Below are 22,048 nucleotides of genomic sequence, written 5' to 3' on the forward strand. Positions count from 1 at the left end.
GAAGATATTACTCAAGTGTGTGCAATGAGCCTGATGCTACAGTTAAAAACAAATCAATTTCCCTTTGAGGTTACATCTTTTAAAATATTTTTGTTTTTTACTCCAATTTTAATGACTATAAACAGGACAACCAGTAACACTGTGCCCAATATCTTCTGTATTTATATATCAATATGAAATGAAGTTAACAATTTCACTACCATAGGACTTTGGATCAGCAACCTGGGACACAAAGCTGCTAAAAGGAAATAACCCCATTTCAGGTCCAGCACCGTTAAGAAAAATTGCACATGTAGTAACTTTTGTGTTTGAAAGTTGACTGCTTTAATGTATAAATTCTTCAGGGCAGATTATATATTAAACTAAAACTACAAAATGTAGAGCAATAATAAAATGTTGCTATTTTAATCTATTTTAAAGAAATATAAAAAGCAAGTGAGTTTCTGGACTGGTACAAAACCAAATGCCACAGTAAATTTAAGACTTAAAAAAAAATGAAGCCATAATTAAAGCTACAACTAAATTTTTCAAATTTAAAGAATGTTAATGTTGTCAAAAACCCACTGAACAGGTAAAAGATAGCTAGTGTCATACCCTGATTTTCACATGGGAGCTGCTAAACACTCAATATTTTTGGAACAAGAGGGGAAAAAAAGCCAAATACAAAACCAAAACCAACTTAAGTGCCTAAGTCTGGATTTAGGAGCTTAATTTTAGTCTCCTATTTTAGAAAATCCTGGACTCAGCTGCTAAGAAAAATCCCTTTAAGAAGGACTCTTCAAGAATATACACTACCTAATTTATCAGTTGCAATTCTAGTTTTCAACCTGTTTACTTTTTGAAATCACAAAACAAATCCAATTATTATAAATCTTTCTTACATCTATTTTTTGGCTGATATTTAGTACCATATGGTGCAAAGTTGATGCAGTCAACCATAACTGATACAATATGGGTGAGACCATCCACCACAGACAGGTTCTGAGGGGGAAATAAAAGCAAAAATCATTAGCAAAGCCTAAGTCATGGAGAGAAAAATGTGAAACAGTATTTTTAAGAGACCTTGTAATAATTATGGATAGCAATCAGGATACATGGTTGGCATATAATACACTTCCAAGGAGACCAACGCAATTTTGAGTTGCAAGGAAAAAATAATTAGGGCCAGGTTACCAGCTAGTGTAAGTCAGCATCCCTGCACTAAGTTCACTCAAGCAGATTTGCACAAGCTGAAAATCCAGCCTTTTAGTTTTATCACATGTATCACTAAACAACTCAACACCACATTATCAGAAATACCTTCAAATGAAAGAAATTTATAAAGGAACAGCAACAATTACAAATCTAGAGCTACTCATTCCAATGAAATGTTTTAGCATATTGCATTTTGCAGCTAGATGTAGGACTGTCATGCTAACAGCAAATTTTGGGTTAAAATATTATAAACATAGCAATAAGAGCTGCATAAAAAGGCATACCACAAAGTAAATTCAAATGGCATCTGATCAATCAATTGCTAATTGGTAGGGATGTTGAACATTGAACCAGCCCTTATCAGTGACCTCACTTGATGGCCAGGCACACCAGGCTAGAGAATTCCCAGCCACTGTGGGGCTACAGGCCAGGTAGCAAGTTCCACAGACGCAGTGACCCCGTGTTAAAATGGTTAGCTGGTTAAGCACTAGCGTTTTACCAGCTAATTCTTTTGACATCCCTACTAATAATAGTAACACTAACTTTAACAGAGCAGCATGTCCCTCTAGCTATCCTATTGGCTCAAAAATGAAAGACAGTTACCTGTTCTGTAACTGGTGTTCTTCGAGATGTGTTGCTCATGTCCATTCCAATTTGGGTGTGCATCAAGCGCATGCCCAGTTGCCAGAAGCTTTTTTGCCCTAGCCGGTTGCCCTAGGGTCAGTGCGGCGCCCCCTGGAGTAGCACCTGTATGGCTGCCCATATATGCACTGCCCACCCCACCCAGTTCCTTCTTGCCGGCTACTCCAACAGAGGGGAAGGTGGGAAGGTTTTGGAATGGACATGAACGACACATCTTGAAGAACACCACTTACAGAACAGGTAACTGTCTTTTCTTCGAGTGATTGCTCATGTGCGTTCCAATTTGGGTGAATGCAAGCCAATGTCTAGCAGGCAGGGTTGGGGCCAAAAAGAGTGCAGGACAGCTCTGCCCACAGCAGTGTCTCCCCATGCATGCTGCATAACTGTGTAGTGCACTGCAAACGTGTGAATGGAGGGCCAAGTGGCTGCTCTGCAGATGTCCTGGATAGGGACCTTGGCTAAGAATGCTGCAGAGGATGCCTGTGCCCTAGTGGAGTGAACCTTGATTGGGGCAGGAGGAACCCCCACCAGTTTGTAGCACACTCTGATACAGGCCACTATCCAGAAGGAGATCCGCTGAGAGGAGACTGGGTGCCCCTTCATCCTGTCTGTCACTGCAACAAACAACTGCTGCAACTTCTGGAAGGGTTTGGTCCTGTCCACATAGAAGGCCAGTGCCCTCTGGACATCCAAGGTGTGTAGACTTTGCTCCCCAGGGGAGGCATGGGGCTTTGGATAAAACACCGGTAAGGTGATGTCTTGGTTAATGTGGAAAAGGGAGACCACCTTAGGCAGAAATGCCAGGTGGGGTCTCAGCCTGACCTTGTCTTTGTGGAACACCGTATAAAGTAGGTCCACTATCAGGGCCCTGAGCTCTGACACCCTTCTGGCTGAGGTAATGGCCACCAGGAATGCCACCTTGTAGGTAAGGAACAACACAGAACAGGAGGTGAGAGGTTCAAATGGGGGAGCCATCAGCTTAGACAAAACCAAATTAAGGTCCCATGATGGCAGGGGGGGCTGAACCTGTGGTTTGACCCTTTCCATTCCCTTCATGAACCTTTTTACCACCGGGTCTGAGAAGACTGAGGACCTCCTGGCCCCTGGGTGAAATGCCAAAATGGCTGCCAAGTGCACTTTTAGGGAGGACAGTGACAGCCCTGTCTGGCTTAGGGCCAGTAAGTAGTCTAGGATACATGGTATTGGGACCTCTCCCGGGGACATCCCCTTTTGGGTGGCCCATATGGTAAACCTTTTCCATTTGGCTACATATGCTACCCTCGTAGAGGGTTTCCTGCTGTTCAGCAATACTTCCATGACAGGTTTGGAGCAGGCCAGCTCAACTGGTCTCAATCATGGAGCCTCCATGCTGTGACATGCAGTGCTTGGAGACTGGGGTGCTGCAGTGTCCCCTCCTCGAGTCAGCAGGTCCAGGCGCAGTGGAAGCACCCCCCAGGATGTGAGTGGACATCTCCAAGAGGGTCGAGTACTAGTGTTGTCGAGCCCAGGCTGTGGCCACCAGGATAACTGATGCTCGGTCTGACTGAATTTTCAACAGTGTTTGGTAGATGAGCTGTATCTGTGCGAAGGCATACAGCAATGGACCCAATCAACGAATGATGAAGGTGTCTGCCCAAGAGCCTGGACTTCGGTTCTAGTAAGAGCAGAATGTTCTGCACTTTGTGTTGAGATGAGTGGCAAAGAGGTCTACCTGGGGACACCCCCACCTCTGGAAAACTGAATTAAGTACTTCAGTGTGTAATGACCACTTGTGGTCCATGAAGGACCTGCTGAGGCGGTCTGCTAGGGAGTTGTGAGCCCCAGGCAGGTAGAACGCCATCAGGAGAATCTGGTGCTGGATGCAGAAGTCCCAAAGCGTGAGGGCCTCTAGACACAGGGGTAACGAGCGTGTAACCCCTTTGTTTGTTTATATAGTACATTGCCATACATTGCCGCAACACACTGCCCCCTCAGTTTGTTCTGATATACTTCGCACGCCAGCCAAATTGCTCTGAGCTCCTGCACGTTTATGTGGGGCTGAGTATCAGTCTTGCTCCACAGGTCCTGCGTCTGGCAGTCCCCCAAGTATGCCCCCCAGCCCAGGTCTGAGGCATCTGTGACTAGGACGAGGGAGGGTTGCGGCGGATTGAAGGGCACTCCCATGCAGACTGACCCAGCTTCTAGCCACCAGTGTCATGCCATCAACACTCTTGGGGGAACTGCGACTAACTTGGCTATGTTGTCGCTGACAGGTCTGTATACTGATGCGAGCCACAGCTGAAAAGGTCGCATTCATAACCTGGCATGCTGGACTATGAACGTGCATGCCGCCATGTGGTCCAACAGTCTGAGAAATCCCCTGGCTGTTGTGGTTGGGAACCTTATTAGGTCTTGGACGCAAGATGCCATAGCTTGGACCCTGCTCTGTGGCAGAAAGGCCCTGGCTTGCTCTGCATCTAGTCGCGCACCCACAAACTCCATGACTTGAGTCGGGGCTAGCACAGACTTCACCTTGTTTACTAGGAGGCCTAACATGGTCGAACATTTTTCTTATCAGCTGTACATGTCTTGACACCTGTCTCTGTGACCGACCTCTGATCAGCCAGTTGTCTAGGTAAGGAAACAGGTGCACTCCCTGCCTGTATAAGGCGGCTGCCACTACCGACATACATTTGGTAAAGACTCTCAGGGCTGAGAGTCTGAACGGAAGGACCATGAACTGATAATGGTCCTTTCCTATCCCAAATTGGAGGAACCTTCTGTGAGGCGGATATATTGCTATATGGAAATATGCATCTTTTAAGTCAAGAGTGGCAAACCAGTCCCCTCATTCCAACATTGGGATAATTACGCCCAGGGATATCATACGAAACTTTATCTTTTTCACTAATTAGTTCATGTTTCACAGGTCCAAGATTGGCCAGAGCCCCCCTTTCACTTTTGGGATTAGGAAATAGTGGGAATAAAATTCCTGTCCCCAGAATTCCTGGGGAGCTTCCTCGATAGCCCCCTTTTGAAGGAGGGCTCCTACCTCCTGCCTGAGAACCATCTCGTGAGAGGGGTCCCTGAAGAGGGGCGGGTGGGGGGTAAGAAGAAAACTGGATGGCATATGCCTTTTCTACCATGTGGAGGACCCACTGGTCTGAAGTCATGCTGCACCATGCATGGTAGCATGGGGACAGGCGGAATAAAAATAAGCACTGAGCTGGAACCGTGGGGGTGGCCGATGTATCACTCCTGACCACCCCATCAAAATTGGTGTTTAGACCGCGAGGGGGGTTTAGAGTGGCTCTGGCCCTGTGTCTGGAGACCCTGACGCTTTCTGCTATGACAGCCCCTTCTCCTGTTCCCATCTCATTGCTGTTGTGGGAACTGTCTGAACTGGGGCCTCAGGGTAAAATGTGTTCTCTGGGTCGCTGGTGTGTACAGACCCAGTGAGTGTAGAGTGGTCCGTGAGTCCTTCATACTATGAAGTCTCTTGTCAGTTTTTTCTGAGAATAGGGAGGAGCCCTCAAAAGAGAGGTCCTGAATGGACTGCTGCACCTCCTGTGAGAGTCCCAAGACCTGAAGCCATGCCCCCCTTCTCATGGCTATACCAGAGGCCATGACCCTGGTGTTCGCATCAGCTGCATCTAGGGCAGCCTGCAGTGCTGCTCTAGATACGAGTCTCTGCTCTGCTACCAGAACCGTAAATTCTGACTTAGTGTCTGGCGGGAGCAGTTCGGCGAACCGGTCCATAGAGCTGGCGACATTGTATGCATACCTGCTAACCATGGCATGCTGGTTAGCAATTCTCAACTGAAAGCCACCTGTAGAGAAAAAAAAACTTTAGTACCATACAGGCCTAGTCTTTTGGCGTCTTTGTTTTTAGGGGAGGGCCCCTGAACCCCCTGCCCCTCCCTACTGTTCACAGCATCCATGACAAGGGAGTCGGGGAGGATGGGTGAACAGATGTTCATTTCCCTGGGCTGGGACAAAATACTGGCATTCATTTTTCCTAGCCACGGGCAAGGCTGAGGCTGGGGTTTGCCACACTGTCTTAGCTGTGTTGGCAATTGTCTTTATAAATGGGCAATGCTACCCTGCACGGTCCAGACGTTGAGGATATTTTTACCAGGGTCTACTTCGTCCCTAACCTCTTCTGCTTGCACCCCCAGACTCAGGGCCACCCTCCTCAACAGCTGCTGGTATGCTCCTCCATCCTCCAGTACCGGGATGCAGAGGATCCAGCTAACACCTCATCTGGGGAGGACGAAGATGAGGGCATCACACCCTCTAAGCCCACTGGCTCCATTTGAGTCCCCAGCATCGTGGTATGTGGTGTCGTGCTCGGTGCCTGGGGTGAAGGGCCTCTAGTGGTCTCTGGTATGACGCCATGAAGATGTGGCCACTCTGCAACTGGGACGGCACCAGTTCTGTTGGTGCCAGTGCCCACTGCACCACAGTTCCTGGTGCCTGCAGGAGCAGTGCCCGTGCTTGGGTTGCCTCCAACTGCACAGGTGCCCATGTCGGTGCCACTGCTGATGACTCTGCTTGCTCTCTCGGCGGGGCTGTCAAAGCAGTGGTCAGTGCCAATCCTGGCACCTGAGGGGTGCCAGGCACCCTGAACGGGAGTCCTGCATCCTGCCTTGTGCCTCGCGGCTCGCCCACAGGGTCCAGAAAGGCCACTGTGGTGCCCCTAGGGGGGGAGCATTTGCCACTCCCTTTCTGAGGGGCGTCGGGAGTGGTGTCAGTGCCTGCTGCATCGGGATGACCTTGTACTCCCACTTTGAGCCGAGCTGGAGGAAAACGAGTCCGACTCCAACGCGGACTCTGATGCCGATAACCATGGTGGTGACGAGGGTCCTGTAGCTGCTGCCAGTTCCTGCGCACTCTGCACAGCACCGAGGGAGGCAACCATTTGCTGGGGTCTCACTGGCGTCAGGAACCATGCCGGGGTCCCTAGAGCCTGACCAGATGCCTGGAACAGGCGATGAAGGCTCCTGGTGCGACGTCTGTGGTGGCACCATAATTTGCAGGAGACCTCGCGCAGCGCTAAAGGCCTGTGGCATTGAGGGCAGCCTGGGAGAGCGCAAGCTCCCGCCTTGCACTGGAGTTGACGCATACACTTCATGACCCGGCTCACAGTGCGATCTGGCGGACTCCCCCAAAGCTTGTCTTTGCCTTCTTCTCTCCTGGGATCGACCCCGGTCCCGTCTTCTCTTTTTACAAGGCACCAGGGACTGGCTCTTATGGTGCTGGGAGGTGCTAGGCACTGAGAACTTTCTGACGGCCCAATGGTGCCAGAGCGCTCTGCACTGATGATGTGGCGCTCTGAGTTCCCGCCGGGGAAATGTCCGGGCGCAAGGCCGATTCCATTAGAAGAACTTTCAGCTGTTGAGCTCTATCTATCTTCTAAAGTCCTCGACTTGAAGGCCTTGCAAATAGAGCAGCGTTCCAGGAGGTGAGGCTCACCGAGGCAACTCAAACATGCCCTATGCAGGTCACTTTTGGGCATATGTTTGCCACATTTTGAACAGTTTTTAAACCCCGGGGAGCCAGGCATCCCCTGGTGCCGAGGGGGTTAGAGACCCACCTTGGGTCACTAGGGGCTAAGAGGAACTATTTACCTACGAAGATAACTATTAAAACAAAGGCTACCAGCGAACTCTCAACAATGAGGGAGCTCCAGCAACCGACAGCGCGGCAAGAAGGAACTGAGCAGGGGTGGGGGTGTCAGGCAGTGCATATGTGGGTGGCCATACGGGTGCCACTCCAGGGGGCGCCACACCAACCCTAAGGTTATCGGCTAGGGCAAAAATGCTTCCGGCAACTGGGCATGCACTTGGCGCACACCCAAATTGGAATGGACATGAGCAATCACTTGAAGAACTACGCTGTTTCAAGTAGTTGTACCAAAGTTGTTCACCTTTCACAGAATTTTTACTTTGAAGTTCTTCAATTTAAATAAGTATACATGCAGTGACTATTATGGAACATAAGAGTTACGTGCAAGAGTTCTTGCCCTCAAATTAAAATATGCAGTAGTACCTAGGGGGAGTTTAACATCAAGTGACAAGTTTATCATAGTATTACAATCTTATAGCTGAATTTCTCAGGCTTGATCTCGGCTGTATTTGAACAAAATTTGGTTAACAAAATACAGTTAAAATTAGAAAGTTAAAATTTTATGACAACTTAGTATATATTAACATATACACAAACTGGTGGGCCCGTTTTGCCTGTCTTTCTTGTTTTTAATAAACCTTTTACTCCTGAGGAAATTCTGTACCAAAAAATTGTGTGTCAAAAATTAAAAGCTATGCACAGAATATTTTAAAATTCAGTAAAACTTTGAAAATGTGGCTCCAGCACACCACTGGGGAGCAGAGGCCACTTGCCGAGTTGAGGTGGTAGACCATCCTGAAGTCCCTACCTCCTCAAGTACAGGGATTCAACAACGAAACTGCACCTGATCCTGACACAATACAACTGCTAGATCTACCCTAGAAACCCCAGGTGCCCAACCCCTCTGTGCTAGGGGTGGCTGGGCAGGCACAGCTCAGCAGGATTCAAGTATGGAGGGGCTTACTGTGGGGGGGATTCAGGTGTGAGGTTTCTGCACGGGACAATCTAGGTGTGAGTGGCTCAGTAGGCGATCTGGATGAACAGAAGCTTGGAGATTGGCGGGGAATGTTCCCCAGGTGCATGACAATGGCACTCTGCAGGAGAGCCAAATGACGGTGGCTGGCACTCAGTGGGGAGGCTGGATCTGGAGAGATGGGGTTTGGGGCGGAGGAGTTCAGGGCAACATTCCCTGTAAGCTGTGCACTTGGGCAGGCGCCCAGGAGAGATTCAGGAGCAACCCAGCCAATCAGAAGAGTGCTCATGGCCACCCACTGTGGGCAGCATGTGTTTCTATTAGTGGTGCACATCTGCACATGCCTTGGTGCACATAATACAATTATTCTGGTGATGCATGGAGAAATTACACAGAACACTAATCTGCAAGCTCAGTGAAGACAGGTGGGGGGGGGGTGGGTTGAGGTGCTGAGGGAGTAGAGCTGGGGAATGGAGGCTCCAGGTGCAGATGGTTGGGGATCTGCGTGGGAGCACAGTCTGATGAGCTCATTAGAGAGGTTCAGTTGCCTGGGGGTAAGGCTTGTCAGGATGAGCATTTGGTGGGTCTGCTTAACTGTTGGGGAGTCCCAGCTGCTGCAGCAGGGATGCTGCATGCCAGTCTCCCTCTCCCCCACACAATTTCCCTACCCTTTTCCTGCATGACCACATTCCACTCCCCCCTCTTACTTCCTACAATCTCATTTCCTACACCCTCCCTTACTCATCCCAACCCGGGGCACATTCAGCTCTGTGCTTGCAGAAATGAGCAGGCCAGTGGCACATATGCTTGTGAGCCCTACATGCTTTGACTATCTGGGGGAGAAGGGCATGATGCCTCCCTCCTCAATGCGGCTACTTTGCTTTCCTGCCATTTTCCACAAGAAAATGTGCGAAATCTGCCAGTGAGGAGGAGACTTTTCTGCAGGCATGCAGAATCCCCTCAGGAATAACCAGAGAACGAGCTGAAACACAGTAGGAATAGCCAGCATGAAGCTAGCTAGTTTAGCAAAAATAGATGCTAATAGCCTTATCTGTTGATTGGGCTACCTACCTGAGAAACTGATCAGTCTTCCTAACCTTATTTTACACATAGACAAATGGTCAGTAGGAGAGTTCAGGTTTAAGGCTAACAATCTTCATCTGTGTTACTGACATTCCACATATGTAAACGGTATCAGTGGATTTAGACTGCTAAATAAAGCTGATCGTATTACCTTCTAACATGTTCGTGGCAAGTTCCATGTGTTACTATACTTCAGTACAAAAGGCCCAAATCCAAGTGTATCAGTTGCAGTTTTACAATCATACAATATTTGCATAGTTAATGAGTGTCCTGATTTAGTCAACTGAAATTGCCTCAAAGTCTCCTGTGCACCTTTGTGTAAAGTTCTATATATCTGTTCAGCAGGATGGAAGCATAAGGATGAATCACATTACTTTGATAACTTACAGCTTGTCCACATAGTTCATAAAAGGACTAGATCAAAGCATATAAATGAACCACTAACACGCATCAACAGTTAGCAGTCCATTTACACGGACAACTAGTCTGCAGCAAGCAGTGTAGGAAAGAGTCACACCCCATGTAGCTACAGAGAAAATGTTCGTGTAGACAAGCTCTTGGAACTTCTCCTATTATAAAATTCTATTTTGGTTTTGCTGGAAGAGCCCTCATTTTACAACTTCAAGTTTAATGAACTGTATTTATCAACAGTATTAGGCTGCAGAGCCTTCACTTCATGAAAAAGCCATCGGTATTAGACAAAAATGCTTGTTAACTGTATACCTAATGTTGCCGGAATGTCCAAAACTGGCCATTTACTGAACACCTGATATTTGAAACAATGCATTATAGAAACAATGTCTGTAATTTTTTTTCATGTGGGCATTACTTCAAAAAGCTTCTGAATCAGCTCCTAATTTCTGTATGAAAAGGATTAAGTGTTCTTCACTTATGTAAACACTTCTGACTGTAGCATACTATTTGGTATAGTTTATGATCAGTTTATTGTTAAAAAAAAAAGCAACTAGCCTAGGCTGAAGCATGTGATGCCACATTTACAGTGCCATTGTTTCATGTGCTAGCTCCATCAAAAGTAGCTCACATATGCCCGGATGTGCCAGAATCATATCTTCCAGAGTAGTATAGACTTTACCTTTATAATCCAACGCCTGATGTTTATATTTGACTAAGCTTATTACAAAGGATTTAGTTATCTGACTAAATGCAATACAACAGTTAAAATTGGAGTGGTTTTCCATATTCATACTGCACCAGTAGGAGTTCTGTACAATTTAATATTTTGGTTTATACTTACTAATAGTGTTTCATCTTCTAGTCCACTTATTTTGGCACACAATTCTTCACAGCATAAGTTTTCTTCTGCTGTTGCCACTAAAGCAGCACAACGAGCAAATGTTCTATATAGCTCTGACCATGTGCGCAGTAAGGACTTCATAGTGGGCTTTAACAATCAAAATATAAAGTTAAACACACAAAAATCAAAACAGAAAAGAAAAAAAATTGTGCAATCCCCTGTCAGAAGGCAAATTGGACAAGCTAGTTGATATTCTTCCTGAGACAAGGTGAAAGATCCACCAAGTCTAATCTTGATTTTGTCTTTTTATTATTCCTTTCTCTATCTGTAAATAGGACTGTGCCACAGTAAATGAAATCTCACCTACATTTTCTAACAGGAAAACCTTTTTCACATTTCTATTAAATTTTAATGCTTTAAAATCTAAACATTTGTGCATAGATAAGAAACCCTGTGGTTCCAAGTTTTGCTCTTCTGTTGTCAAGATACAACAAAAAGCTAAGAGAACCTTAAACCACACAAATACAGAATCAAAGAAGAGTAGGACTGGAAGGGACCTCAAGAGGCCATCGAGTCCAGCCCCCTGCCCTCATGGCAGGACCAAGCACTTTCTAGACCATCCCTGAAAGCCATCTATCTAACCTCTTCTTAAATATCTCCAGTGATGGAGATTCTACCACCTTCCTTGGCAATTCGTTCCAGTGTTTGATCACTCTGACAGTTAGGAACTTTTTCCTAATGTCCAACCTGAACATCCCCTGCTGCAGTTTAAGTCCATTGCCTCTTGTTCTATCCTCAGAGGCATGGAAGAACAAGTTCCCTTTCTCTGCCTTATGACACCCTTTTAGATACTTGAAAACTGCTATCTTCTCTTTTCCAAACTAAACAAGCCCAATTCTTTCAGCCTTTCTTCATAGGTCATGTTCTCTAGACCTTTGATCATTCTCGTTGCTTTCCTCTGGACCCTCTCCAATTTCTCCACATCCTTCCTGAACTGCAGTGCCCAGAACTGGACACAATACTCCAGCTGAGGCCTAACCAGCACAGAGTAGAGCGGGAGAATGACTTCTCGTGTCTTGTTCACAACGCACCTGTTAATGCATCCTAGAATCACGTTTGCCTTTTTTGCAACAGCATCACACTGTTGACTCATATTTAGCTTGTGGTCCACTATAACCCCTAGATCCCTTTCTGCTGTATTCATTCCTAGGCAGTCCTTTCCCATTCTGTATGTATGTGTGACACCTACTGTTCCTTCCTAAGTGGAGCACTTTGCACTTGTCCTTATTAAACTTCATCCTGTTTACCTCAGCCCATTTCTTCAGTTTATCCAAATCCTATATATATTTAATATGAATATATATATATATATATATCCTATATATATTTAATTTCTAAGAGCATAGCAAAAGTGCCCAAATTGGATCAATGGTGCATCTAGCCCAGTATTCCGTCTTCTAAAAGTGGCCAGTGCCACATGGTTCTAATGTAATGAACAAAAAAGGACAATTATCCATTCTACCACATAGTCAGAGGGTTAGAGATACCCAGGGCACAGAGTTGAATCCCTGACCTTCTTGGCTAATTGCCACTGAACTCAATTAACTTAATTCTTCTCTGAACACCATTTATAGCTTTGCCCCTTACAACATCCCCTGGTAAGTTCGACAGGATGTAGGTATTGTGTGAAATATTTCTTTCTATCTATTTTAAACCTGCAGCCTATTGATTTCATTATGTGATCCTCATACCATTCTTGATTCTTCAAACCTCTACTATATGCCCCCTTAGCTCTTTTTAAACTCTATAAACAGCATGGCACTCATTTCAAAGACTTTCAATTGTGTATTTATCAACCGTATCAAGCTCCGGAGTTTTCATTTCACTCCACTCCATCTCCTACTGGACAATACACACATAAGGTTCAGTATCAAACCAGAGGAAGGTTAGCTTACAAATAGTTAATGTTGATAAGAAATACTGCATTTTTACACACTTTGTTTCCATCTCTTACCTGCGGAAATTCTTGAACAGGGAAAATGTGGCTTATAGGGAACACCAGTGCACTGTACACAGCATTAAAATTGTGTTCCAATGCATCTCCTTGATTTACTTCACTAGTCTAAATAAACGGCAGAACAATAACTTATTAGATAAGCAACCTACTGGGAACAAATGATACTCAGATTATATTTGGGCTCAAGCTTTTTTAAATAAAGCTTTTAGAAAATCAAAACTAAAGTGATTGTTTTTAAATGTGAATTAAATCTTCAGTTACTAGCCTGCAGTGTTTGCTAGACAATCAACTAATTAAACAAAAAAGCAATAGAGACCACTCAATTTTCACTGCTGAGAGAAAAATGCAAGAGTAAACAGAAGCTATAAAACAGGATTCCAGGAATCGCCACAAAGCAATATAAACCAGCACAAGCATGTCTGAAAGCTATTTTGTTTACAGTACCATCAGGCTGAATCATAATTGGGATCTGCAGTCCGTTACCATCCATTTTTTAAATGTGCAGCCATTCTTCATTTTAGAAAAACTTTTACAAATTACACCAATATGACAGCATTGGCTTTCAGCTACTGGTGAAAAATCAAACTTTGTAAAAAATGAATTTATAAATGTATTTCAACTGTAGTAACTAGAGATTACATTGATAATTTAGGTGACTTTTTAAATACTTAAACTATTAACAGTTTTAAGATTGGGAGGGGGAGAGGGCATTACAATGGTATCTTTGTACTTCCTGAACAGCACAGGCTAGAGAATCTCAGCCAGCAATTCCTAAATCAAGCCTATAACTTTTGGCTAAGATAATAGTGTATAGTTCAGAAAGACATCCAGTTTTCATTTGAAGTCTTCAGATAATAGATTTTTCCATCTCATAAGAATGGCCATAGTGGGACACACTATCCTATCTTCCAAAAGTGGCCAATGGCAGATGCTTCAGAAGGAACCAAAAGAACAAGTAATCAAGTTATCCATTCCATTGTCAATTCCCATATTATGGGAGACAAATAGAGGCTATGAACACCATTCCTACCCATGCTGGCTAATGGCAAGCTCATCACTTAGTAAGCTGTTTTAATGGTTAATTACCCTCACTGTTAAGAATTTTCACCTTTTGTCTAGTGTGACTGTACTTAGCTTCAGGTGCCAGCTGCTGAACTTCATTATATCCCAGTCTAGTAAAAGAACACTAGTAGAGATTTCTCTTTACATAGATACTTACATAAACTGATCCAAGTCCCGCTTTTACCTTCTTTTGATTGAACTCCCAGGAACAGCCACACAAGCTGCTGCTTTAGTGGCCCTCTGTAGTGGTTCCTGGGTGAATGGCTGGCCAGAGCAGCCGTGGTCTGTGGCAGTGGTCTGCAGGCGGTCAGAACCACCATGGGCCACAAGCGGTCAGAACCACCATGGGCCACAGGCAACTGGTGCTGATGACCCTGGAACACCAGCCTCCTCCTCAGCAAAGCCTCCTCCCAGTAGTGATCCACAGTGTGGCCCTCCTAACTCACTCCCCCACCCGCACCGAAGATTTAATCACAGGTATTTTTAGTATAAAGTCATGACATGCTCACAAGCCATGAATGTGTTTACTGCCCAGGCCCTGTCCATAACTTTTACTATTTGTTATCTGAGAAAAAAGAAATACCACTAATGTCATTGATGTAATTTTTGACTGACTGATATTTTTCAGAATGGAGTCATACTTTAAAAAAAAAATCTACTTCTGGACAACTTTCCACTATTGATCAACTACAAACTATACTTACTCTCTTTCGTAAATAAATATAGAAAACTCTTTCATATCCGGCAGCCTGAGGACCAGGAGGTTGCCAGATATTCAAATATTCTGGATAATAGAGAGGTATATCTACCAATGCATAAAACTACAGAAAAGTAAGATTAGACACTAAACCAAAAAATATACATATATATGCAGAGTACGTTACTTACTAACAGTAGTACTACCCTGTAAACATACTGTATTTGCTGCATTTATTTTCACTATACTATATTTATGGAAAACATAACCAAAATTTACCTATGGTTAAAATGCTGGTTATCTGAGAGCTCTGGATAATAAGTATGCTGGATATGAAAGTTTACGTACTTGCACTTCTCTATGGGTGTAAAGTCTTTGAGCAGGTGAATGTCAACTGTATTTTTTATTGCTGTGCCTTTTTTTAAAGGCATGAATTTACCAATATCAAAATGTTAATTCTTACCTCCACGTTATAGTCTCCTAGCTTATAAGGCAAATCACACAAAAATGCTAATAATACCTGGTTAATCCATTCAGTCAGTGGGTTAACTACAATACTCCACATTCTCCACAGATGTTCCTTATTTTCCACCTGCTTTGCATATTGACTAATAATGCAGAACACAGTCTCGCTGAAAGCCAGAGGGGATGTGGGGCCAGACAAAACACAACACACAAGGACCTCCAAATTAAGGAAGAACCTAAAAAATAAAAGTTTAAAAGTTAGATAAGCAATTGGGGGTGGGGAAGAAGAGAAGAAAGCAATGTTTAAAATTCATAGGAAAATCTAAAAATCAGCATATTGAGATACAGCAGAACAGAGGAACTTTGGTACCAAAAACAAGCAAGCACTCTCAAAAAGTTCCAGAATAGGATCACCTACCTCTCATCTGTTACACACCATTCCAAAAGATTATTACGGAAAGGCAGTTGAATTAAGAACAAAGCTGGTGTACCCTTGCAAGAAAAAAATTCAAATCAGCTTTTGAACTGTATTTTTATTAACGAAATGTTTACTTTTCAGTCACAATAGCAAGTAGGGTTTAGGGATTTTTGGTTGAATTTCAAGGAATGCAACATATAGGACTTATAAATGTAACTATGGCTCAGAAATGTATTCAGTCAACTAAAATCCTGAACTTGAATTCTGTACAAGAAGTATGGTCACTTAATTACAAACATGTAAAAACTGAAGTTTGAAGGTGCAAAGATGAGAAATCTGAACCAACTGTTCAAAATATTCTTACCTGGTGCAGCAGACCACTATAAACAGACTCCTATACGGCAGATTTTGCATCTGCCAAATTATTGCCAAAAATGTATTTAGCATTTTCCAATTATAAAAAGATTAATCAACCCCTACAGTAGGAACTAAACCCCAAAACAAATGAACTATTGTCCAAACTGACTCAGTAGAAAAATTATACAGACATGGGACCGATACCATCTCCTCTAACTAAATGCACTATTCTTTGATTCCTCTTGAAGAGCCTATGTTCTTAAATGTCTCCACAGAGTGTTAAAGCAGTCTGTCATTAGGCAATGTTACTGAGGCACCTATCCAAATAATGAACTATAACAACTTAAGCCCACTGTCACTCATGCCCCCCACCCAGAGGCAAAACTTGGTATAGTTTCTGCAAACCTAGATTAACTATCGCATTCAAGCCATATGTTTATTTTTCTGTCAACAGTACCACTGATGCACTCAAAACATCCTTACATAGAGTGCAAGTCCTCCAAGTGGCCAGCCTAGTAATGGCTTTTGAGAGATCTTGGCTATGTCTATGCTTTCCTCCTTCTTTGAGGGAGGCATGGTAATCAGCCTGATCCTGATTGGCGAATACTAATAAAGTGCTGCAATGAATATGCAGCACTTCATTAGGCTAATTCTCCCAACAGCAACTTCTAAGTTGCAAACTTCAAAGTGCTGGCACGAAGCTGTGGGCACTTCAAAGTACCCGTGCAACTTCAAAGTGCCCTTACTCAAAATTTCGAGTTGCATGGGTACTTTGAAACACCTGTGCTTACAAGGCATGCTGACACTTTGAAGTTTGCAACTTTGAAGTGGATGCAGAGAGAATTAGTCTGATGAAGTGCTGCATGTTCATTGCAGCAATTCATTAGTATTCTCTGATCAGGCTGATTACCATGCCACCTTTGAAGAAGGGGGCTAGTGTAGACACAGTCCTTGGGATGTAAAGACAATTACCAACCTAGATTCCTCACCTTTGGATCCTGGAAGAAAGATCTGACTCCAGACAGTTCCCTTGTCTTTGTGAGGACTGAAAGACAACTGAAAGGCTGCAAACTGCTGGATGGAGGAGGCAGCAATGAACTGATGGAGGAGCAATATATTGACTGATGAAGGACTTACTTCATAGGTGTTTGTGCATCTTTTTAACCTGCCCTTGTAGGTGATCATAAAGTTACTGAGGATATGAAAGACTGGTAAGAAAAAGGATATCTCCATTCTTTCAGTCAAGGTATAGAACACTGGGCAGAAATGACTGGTTGCTTCACAAAGTCCATCACCACGTCAATGACAACTTATCTTGTCTTAAAGTAATTTAGAAGGCTAATTTCACCCCCGCACCTCGAAATGCATCATAGAATACTAAATGACAAGCAGTGTCAGACAACTCCAAGGAGGGCAGGATATTGTGTGTCTCATGCCAAACTGCCAACTACTACCATGGCCTTCAGCAATGCACCAATAATGGAATTTTGCCCCAGCCATGCTTTATCATCATGTACCACTTGTTAGCCAAGATATATTAAATATGTATTACTTGTGCAACATTAATATATAGGAAGTACAAAATGTGAACAGTGTGTGTATGAATGTTAGGTGGTTATGCAAACTGCACTGCATTATTTAGCTCAAAATGCTAATTATTCTTATTCACTGTGTATCCTGCAATAACTTTGAATATGTCAACTCATCATTTGGCATAAGTGATTAGCGACCTGTCAAAGGCAAAATACATTAATGTTCTCTCCTGGTACATGCAGGTGAGCTATCTTTGCAGACTACCACTACGAATGCTAATATCCAAAACAAAAATAAGGAAGGTTCAGAACAAGCTAAGGAACTACTGGACTGGATCTTAGCTGAATATGAAGTGCCTTCTAACTAGTAAACAAGTGTTCTACAAACAAAATACTTTATGGCCTATTTTGGGAGTAATCCTACGTATAAGGTGGCTGAACAGCGTATGAGCAACTGCTTTCCAGAAGGACATATTAACTCTAATTCCTGAGGTGCAGAGTTATTGACTTTTAGCAATAAATTAGCTACATTTGGTTATGTCGTCTTTTGAACACTTTTCATGAAGTACCACACACGTAGTCAAACATAGTGCTCCATCTACAAATAACAAAAGTTACATTAACAGAATGTGTAGTCTTCTTGGGTACTGTCTACAACCCTTGCAATAAACAGTATGCTCAGCCATACAAGGAAGTCACTTTCTTTGTATTTTTCAGTATTGAGGAATTGTTAATTCCATTTCAACTAATTTTGATCTCATTTATTGATGCAGTTAAACTGCCTGTGACCAATAAATGCTAAGCTTGTTCCAGACGTTCTAAAATAAAACCAGTAAAACATTCACCAAATATGGGTGCTTTGGCTTATACAGTGTACCATGAAAATAGTGTTCTCCAGCTTCCTTTCTCTTAAGTATAAATAATAAAATTTTAAAAAATATAGGTAACTAAACTTTCACTTACATTTAAAAGATCCATGTCAGCAACCTGATATGCTGGTGATCCCAATACTTTTGAAGGTAATTCTCTAATTGTAATTTCTATAAGGGACTATGCAAGCGAAGCAAACAAGGAAACAGGCAAGTATTAAATAACAGGCTCTTTCAGAACAAAATATTTATACATGTCTAATTCTATGCAAGAGCTAAACACTAGAAAGTAAATAAGAAACCAAATGTTAACAGCTAGTTTGAAGTTTTCTGGAATGGCAGAAAGAAAGCAACCTTACAAACAATTGCTCACTGAAGTAATGATAATCTAGGAAGAAAATAGATACAAAGGCTCACAATGGAACTGATGCTGACATTCAATATGTACTCCTTAAGGGAAACTAAAAAAAATCTATGTAGTTTAGCTGAAAGAACTTGGTAATGTTTACAAAAGAATTAAAAAAACCTGTTATTTAGAACCAGAAGTTTGGCCTAGCCATTGCTGATATAAGAAACAAGGAAGTTCAAATATATATGTACTTTAAACAGCACAAATTATAGATTTAATTAAAAACAAAAAAACAAAAAAAACCAAAAACCTTACCAATGCTTTCTGAGCAGGAAATGTATTTGAGGTAACTATTTTTTTTAAAGCCTGTAATAATATAGTTAACATTTCCGAACCTTGCCTTTCTTTTTTATTGCCTAAAAAAATAAAAGCAGAAAGCATGTTCAAGCTACAGCAAGCTACCAGAGTCTGCAGAACAAAGCATCAATTAGTTTGATCACCATTTAAAAATTATCTTTATTGCAACCAAATGAATGTTAAGGCAAGGACATTTGCTGGGGAAAAAAACAAACACACAAAACAATACATAACACGGACTGTAGCATTGTGTGTCAATTCTCAGTTCCACTCTTATAAAAATATGCTATAAACTGTCTGCAGGCACAGACACAAAATACTGTCATTTATAAAGTACGCTAGGTACATTACTAAATAATTGAGAGAAAAATCTTTACAGAGCAGGGTGGATTAAAATTATATTTTAATTTAATGCCAATCTTTGTAGTTTTAAATTGCTAACGTGGTTGGTTTGTACTTGTCTTTCAGTTTCCTTTTAGAAGTTCAGATTTTACAAAAGAAAAAAACCTGGTAGGCAAATAACTTATATTATATTTGCATACACCATCACTTTGACATATTGAATCCCTACAAATCAAGAAAGCCGAAAAGCTTTGGCAAGGCTATAGCTTCCATCCGCATCCACAGCGTTAAGTCAATGCAATTTATACTCCTAAATTGATACTTTAGAAAAATTCCATCAAAAATTGCCTTAATATGGGCTTGCAAGGCTAAGTTAAGGCTCCTTTAAAAAAAAAAAAAAAAAAAAAAAAAAAGGAGGTAGAAAACTTTCAAAACTTCATAACCTTGTTAATGTAGTGAAATCTAAATGTTGCACTCTTAACAATGAAGCAACTTTGTTTTAAAACGAGATTTAATTTCCCTAAGGCTGGGTCTATACTCACTGCGGAAGATCGAACACTTAGGTTTGATCTTTTGGGGGTACTGTTCTGCATGTGCATGAAGTGGCACATTCCTGGGTCAATGTCGACCCCAGACCTCCTTGCGAGTCACAAGGATTAAAATATGCTGATAGGAAGAGCGCTCCCATCAGCATTCTGCAGTGAAGACAGGGACAAACATTGATGGCTGAAAAAATTGACTTTTGGTATGCAAATTGCATACCTCAAATTGCATGGCAGCCATCGGTATTTGAGGTAAGTGCGCAGACAGCCTACGAAAAACATGCATTAAAACACAATTTTATCTCCTAATGCTTAACTTTAAGTACAAAAAGTTGGGTTGATTTCACAGGAGTTATTTGTGTAAGTAGTTACATACGTCCTTAAATGTCTGAATGATCAGGGACTTTTGATTTTTGCCTATAGTAACAGTTTTGTAAAAATTCAGATAGGATACCCTACACCAGTAATGGAATTCTAAAAGACAGCATTAATAATTTAGCTCATTACAAATTTTATTCTAAAACTGCAAAATCCCAAGTTTTAAAATAAGTATTGAAGAGTGCCTCCAACTCAAAACTGATGATTTTTCAAATCATATTTAAGACACTTAAAAATCACCTTGACTAAAATCACTCAACATGGTTTAAGAACAATATAATACAAAAAGAATGTTTTGGAAAATGGACAGAGTTGATCTCTTTGTGGTCTTTTGCTGTATGTCTTGTCGTTTTGGTATGCTCACATTCTGATGTTTTCAATTTTAATGTATGATATGTAACCCTTGTGTTGCATATCCTTATTATGGGGCTAGGCTGTACAATGCTTACTCATGATGGTGAGGACTTCGTTGCAGAAGCTGCATGATTTAACCCCTTTTGCACACATTTATACACATATATATAAAATTAGGTTCCTTCTTGTGTCACAGAAATAGTGGGTTTTTAGGAAGGATTTTACTGAATAGCCAAACATTTTCAGGCTCATACCAAAAAATGCCTCATGTTTTAGTCATCGATAAGAAATATGAACTAAACATTATTACCTGATTCAATAGCTGCTTTCACAAAACCAACCATATCCTTCCATATAACATTTAGCATGCCATCTGAAACAAAAATGGAAAATTTCCTTTCACAGAAATCAGTGAAGAACAATGAGCAAAAAAAATAGCAAAACACACAGAAAACAGTTGAAAAGTTATGGACTTTGAAATGAATTTTTTAATGTAATTCTACGACCAATATATGAAAACAAACTCAAAACTAAATATGTTAAGAAAAATGTCTATTTGCATAATTGCATTATTAATTAAAACCCTCTTTTCCTTACTTTTACATTTCATTTCCCTTTATCTTAATAATTACTACACATAATGGTTATTTCTTCATGACATTTTTACCTGGAACCTCTTTTCCAACTGCAATGAAGCCTCCCTGAACAGCATTTATAAGAGTGCTGGCATGTTTACAAAAAAAAGTAGGGCTACTTATCAGTGGACACTGGAGCGGTTCTAGGAGAAAACAGGAAACAAATTACACATAATGCAGGACTTTTTTTTTTTTTTTAAACAGACCTAGATTAAGATAAAGTATAAAAGAAAAATTAACTACAGTATGTTCTTTAAGTGTTCTATATCATACTCATACACTACAAGATTTATTATCCAGCATGCCTGGGGATGCTACGTAATAAAATGTGCTGGTTATTCAAGCTGGGGTGGGCAGCCAGCCCAGGCTGGGGCAGCTGGCTGGACACGTAAATTAACCAACTGTGCTAGCTGTCTGAATGCCAGATAACCAGGTTTTTACTGCATATGATAAAAATATCTCCTAATATTAAGCAAAATATTCGGACCAACAGTTATTTTAATTCTTATATATTATGTACATCGTAAAGTTTAGCAAAATATTATGGAAATATAAAGTAATCATTTCAAACTACACTCAATATCAAGAGAGCTTTGAAAAATGTAGTACAAATACCTAGACTAAGTACAAGTTTGTTTTGCTTAGAAAAAGCCAAAACTTCCGGTCCCATCAGGAAGTGAAGCAGCATTTCAATTCCCAAAAGTTGAATTGAGGGGATCACTATCGTTCCTGATACACTAGAATTCAAGTTCATCCTTGGAGTGACTGGACTTCCAAATGGGTAAGAACCTAAGGAGAAGAACACCACAATTCTTGTGACAATATCACTACTATGTTCAAATGAAAAGAAAACAGATCCAAATTATATATACAAATTAAGCCTGACAATTTTACAAACAGGGAAAGAGAACAATTTCAGA

General features: G+C 41.9%; 1 protein-coding gene across 5 annotated transcripts in view; it reads right to left on the reverse strand.

The window, feature by feature from the left end:
- Positions 1 to 22,048, reverse strand: part of RIF1 (replication timing regulatory factor 1) — a 63,241-nt gene that overhangs the window by 20,457 nt on the left and 20,736 nt on the right. For all 5 annotated transcript variants that reach the window (XM_075001959.1, XM_075001958.1, XM_075001961.1 and 2 more), the window contains 10 exons: positions 21,744 to 21,917; positions 21,161 to 21,271; positions 20,804 to 20,866; positions 18,836 to 18,936; positions 18,266 to 18,352; positions 15,414 to 15,487; positions 15,051 to 15,231; positions 12,769 to 12,876; positions 10,755 to 10,901; positions 882 to 981 (listed from right to left, as the gene is read on the reverse strand). In XM_075001959.1, coding sequence (XP_074858060.1) covers positions 882 to 981; positions 10,755 to 10,901; positions 12,769 to 12,876; positions 15,051 to 15,231; positions 15,414 to 15,487; positions 18,266 to 18,352; positions 18,836 to 18,936; positions 20,804 to 20,866; positions 21,161 to 21,271; positions 21,744 to 21,917 — 1,146 coding nt within the window. The remainder of the gene's footprint in view (positions 1 to 881; positions 982 to 10,754; positions 10,902 to 12,768; positions 12,877 to 15,050; positions 15,232 to 15,413; positions 15,488 to 18,265; positions 18,353 to 18,835; positions 18,937 to 20,803; positions 20,867 to 21,160; positions 21,272 to 21,743; positions 21,918 to 22,048) is intronic.

Source organism: Carettochelys insculpta, chromosome 8, assembly GCF_033958435.1.
Source record: "Carettochelys insculpta isolate YL-2023 chromosome 8, ASM3395843v1, whole genome shotgun sequence".
Lineage (NCBI taxonomy): Eukaryota > Metazoa > Chordata > Testudines > Carettochelyidae > Carettochelys > Carettochelys insculpta.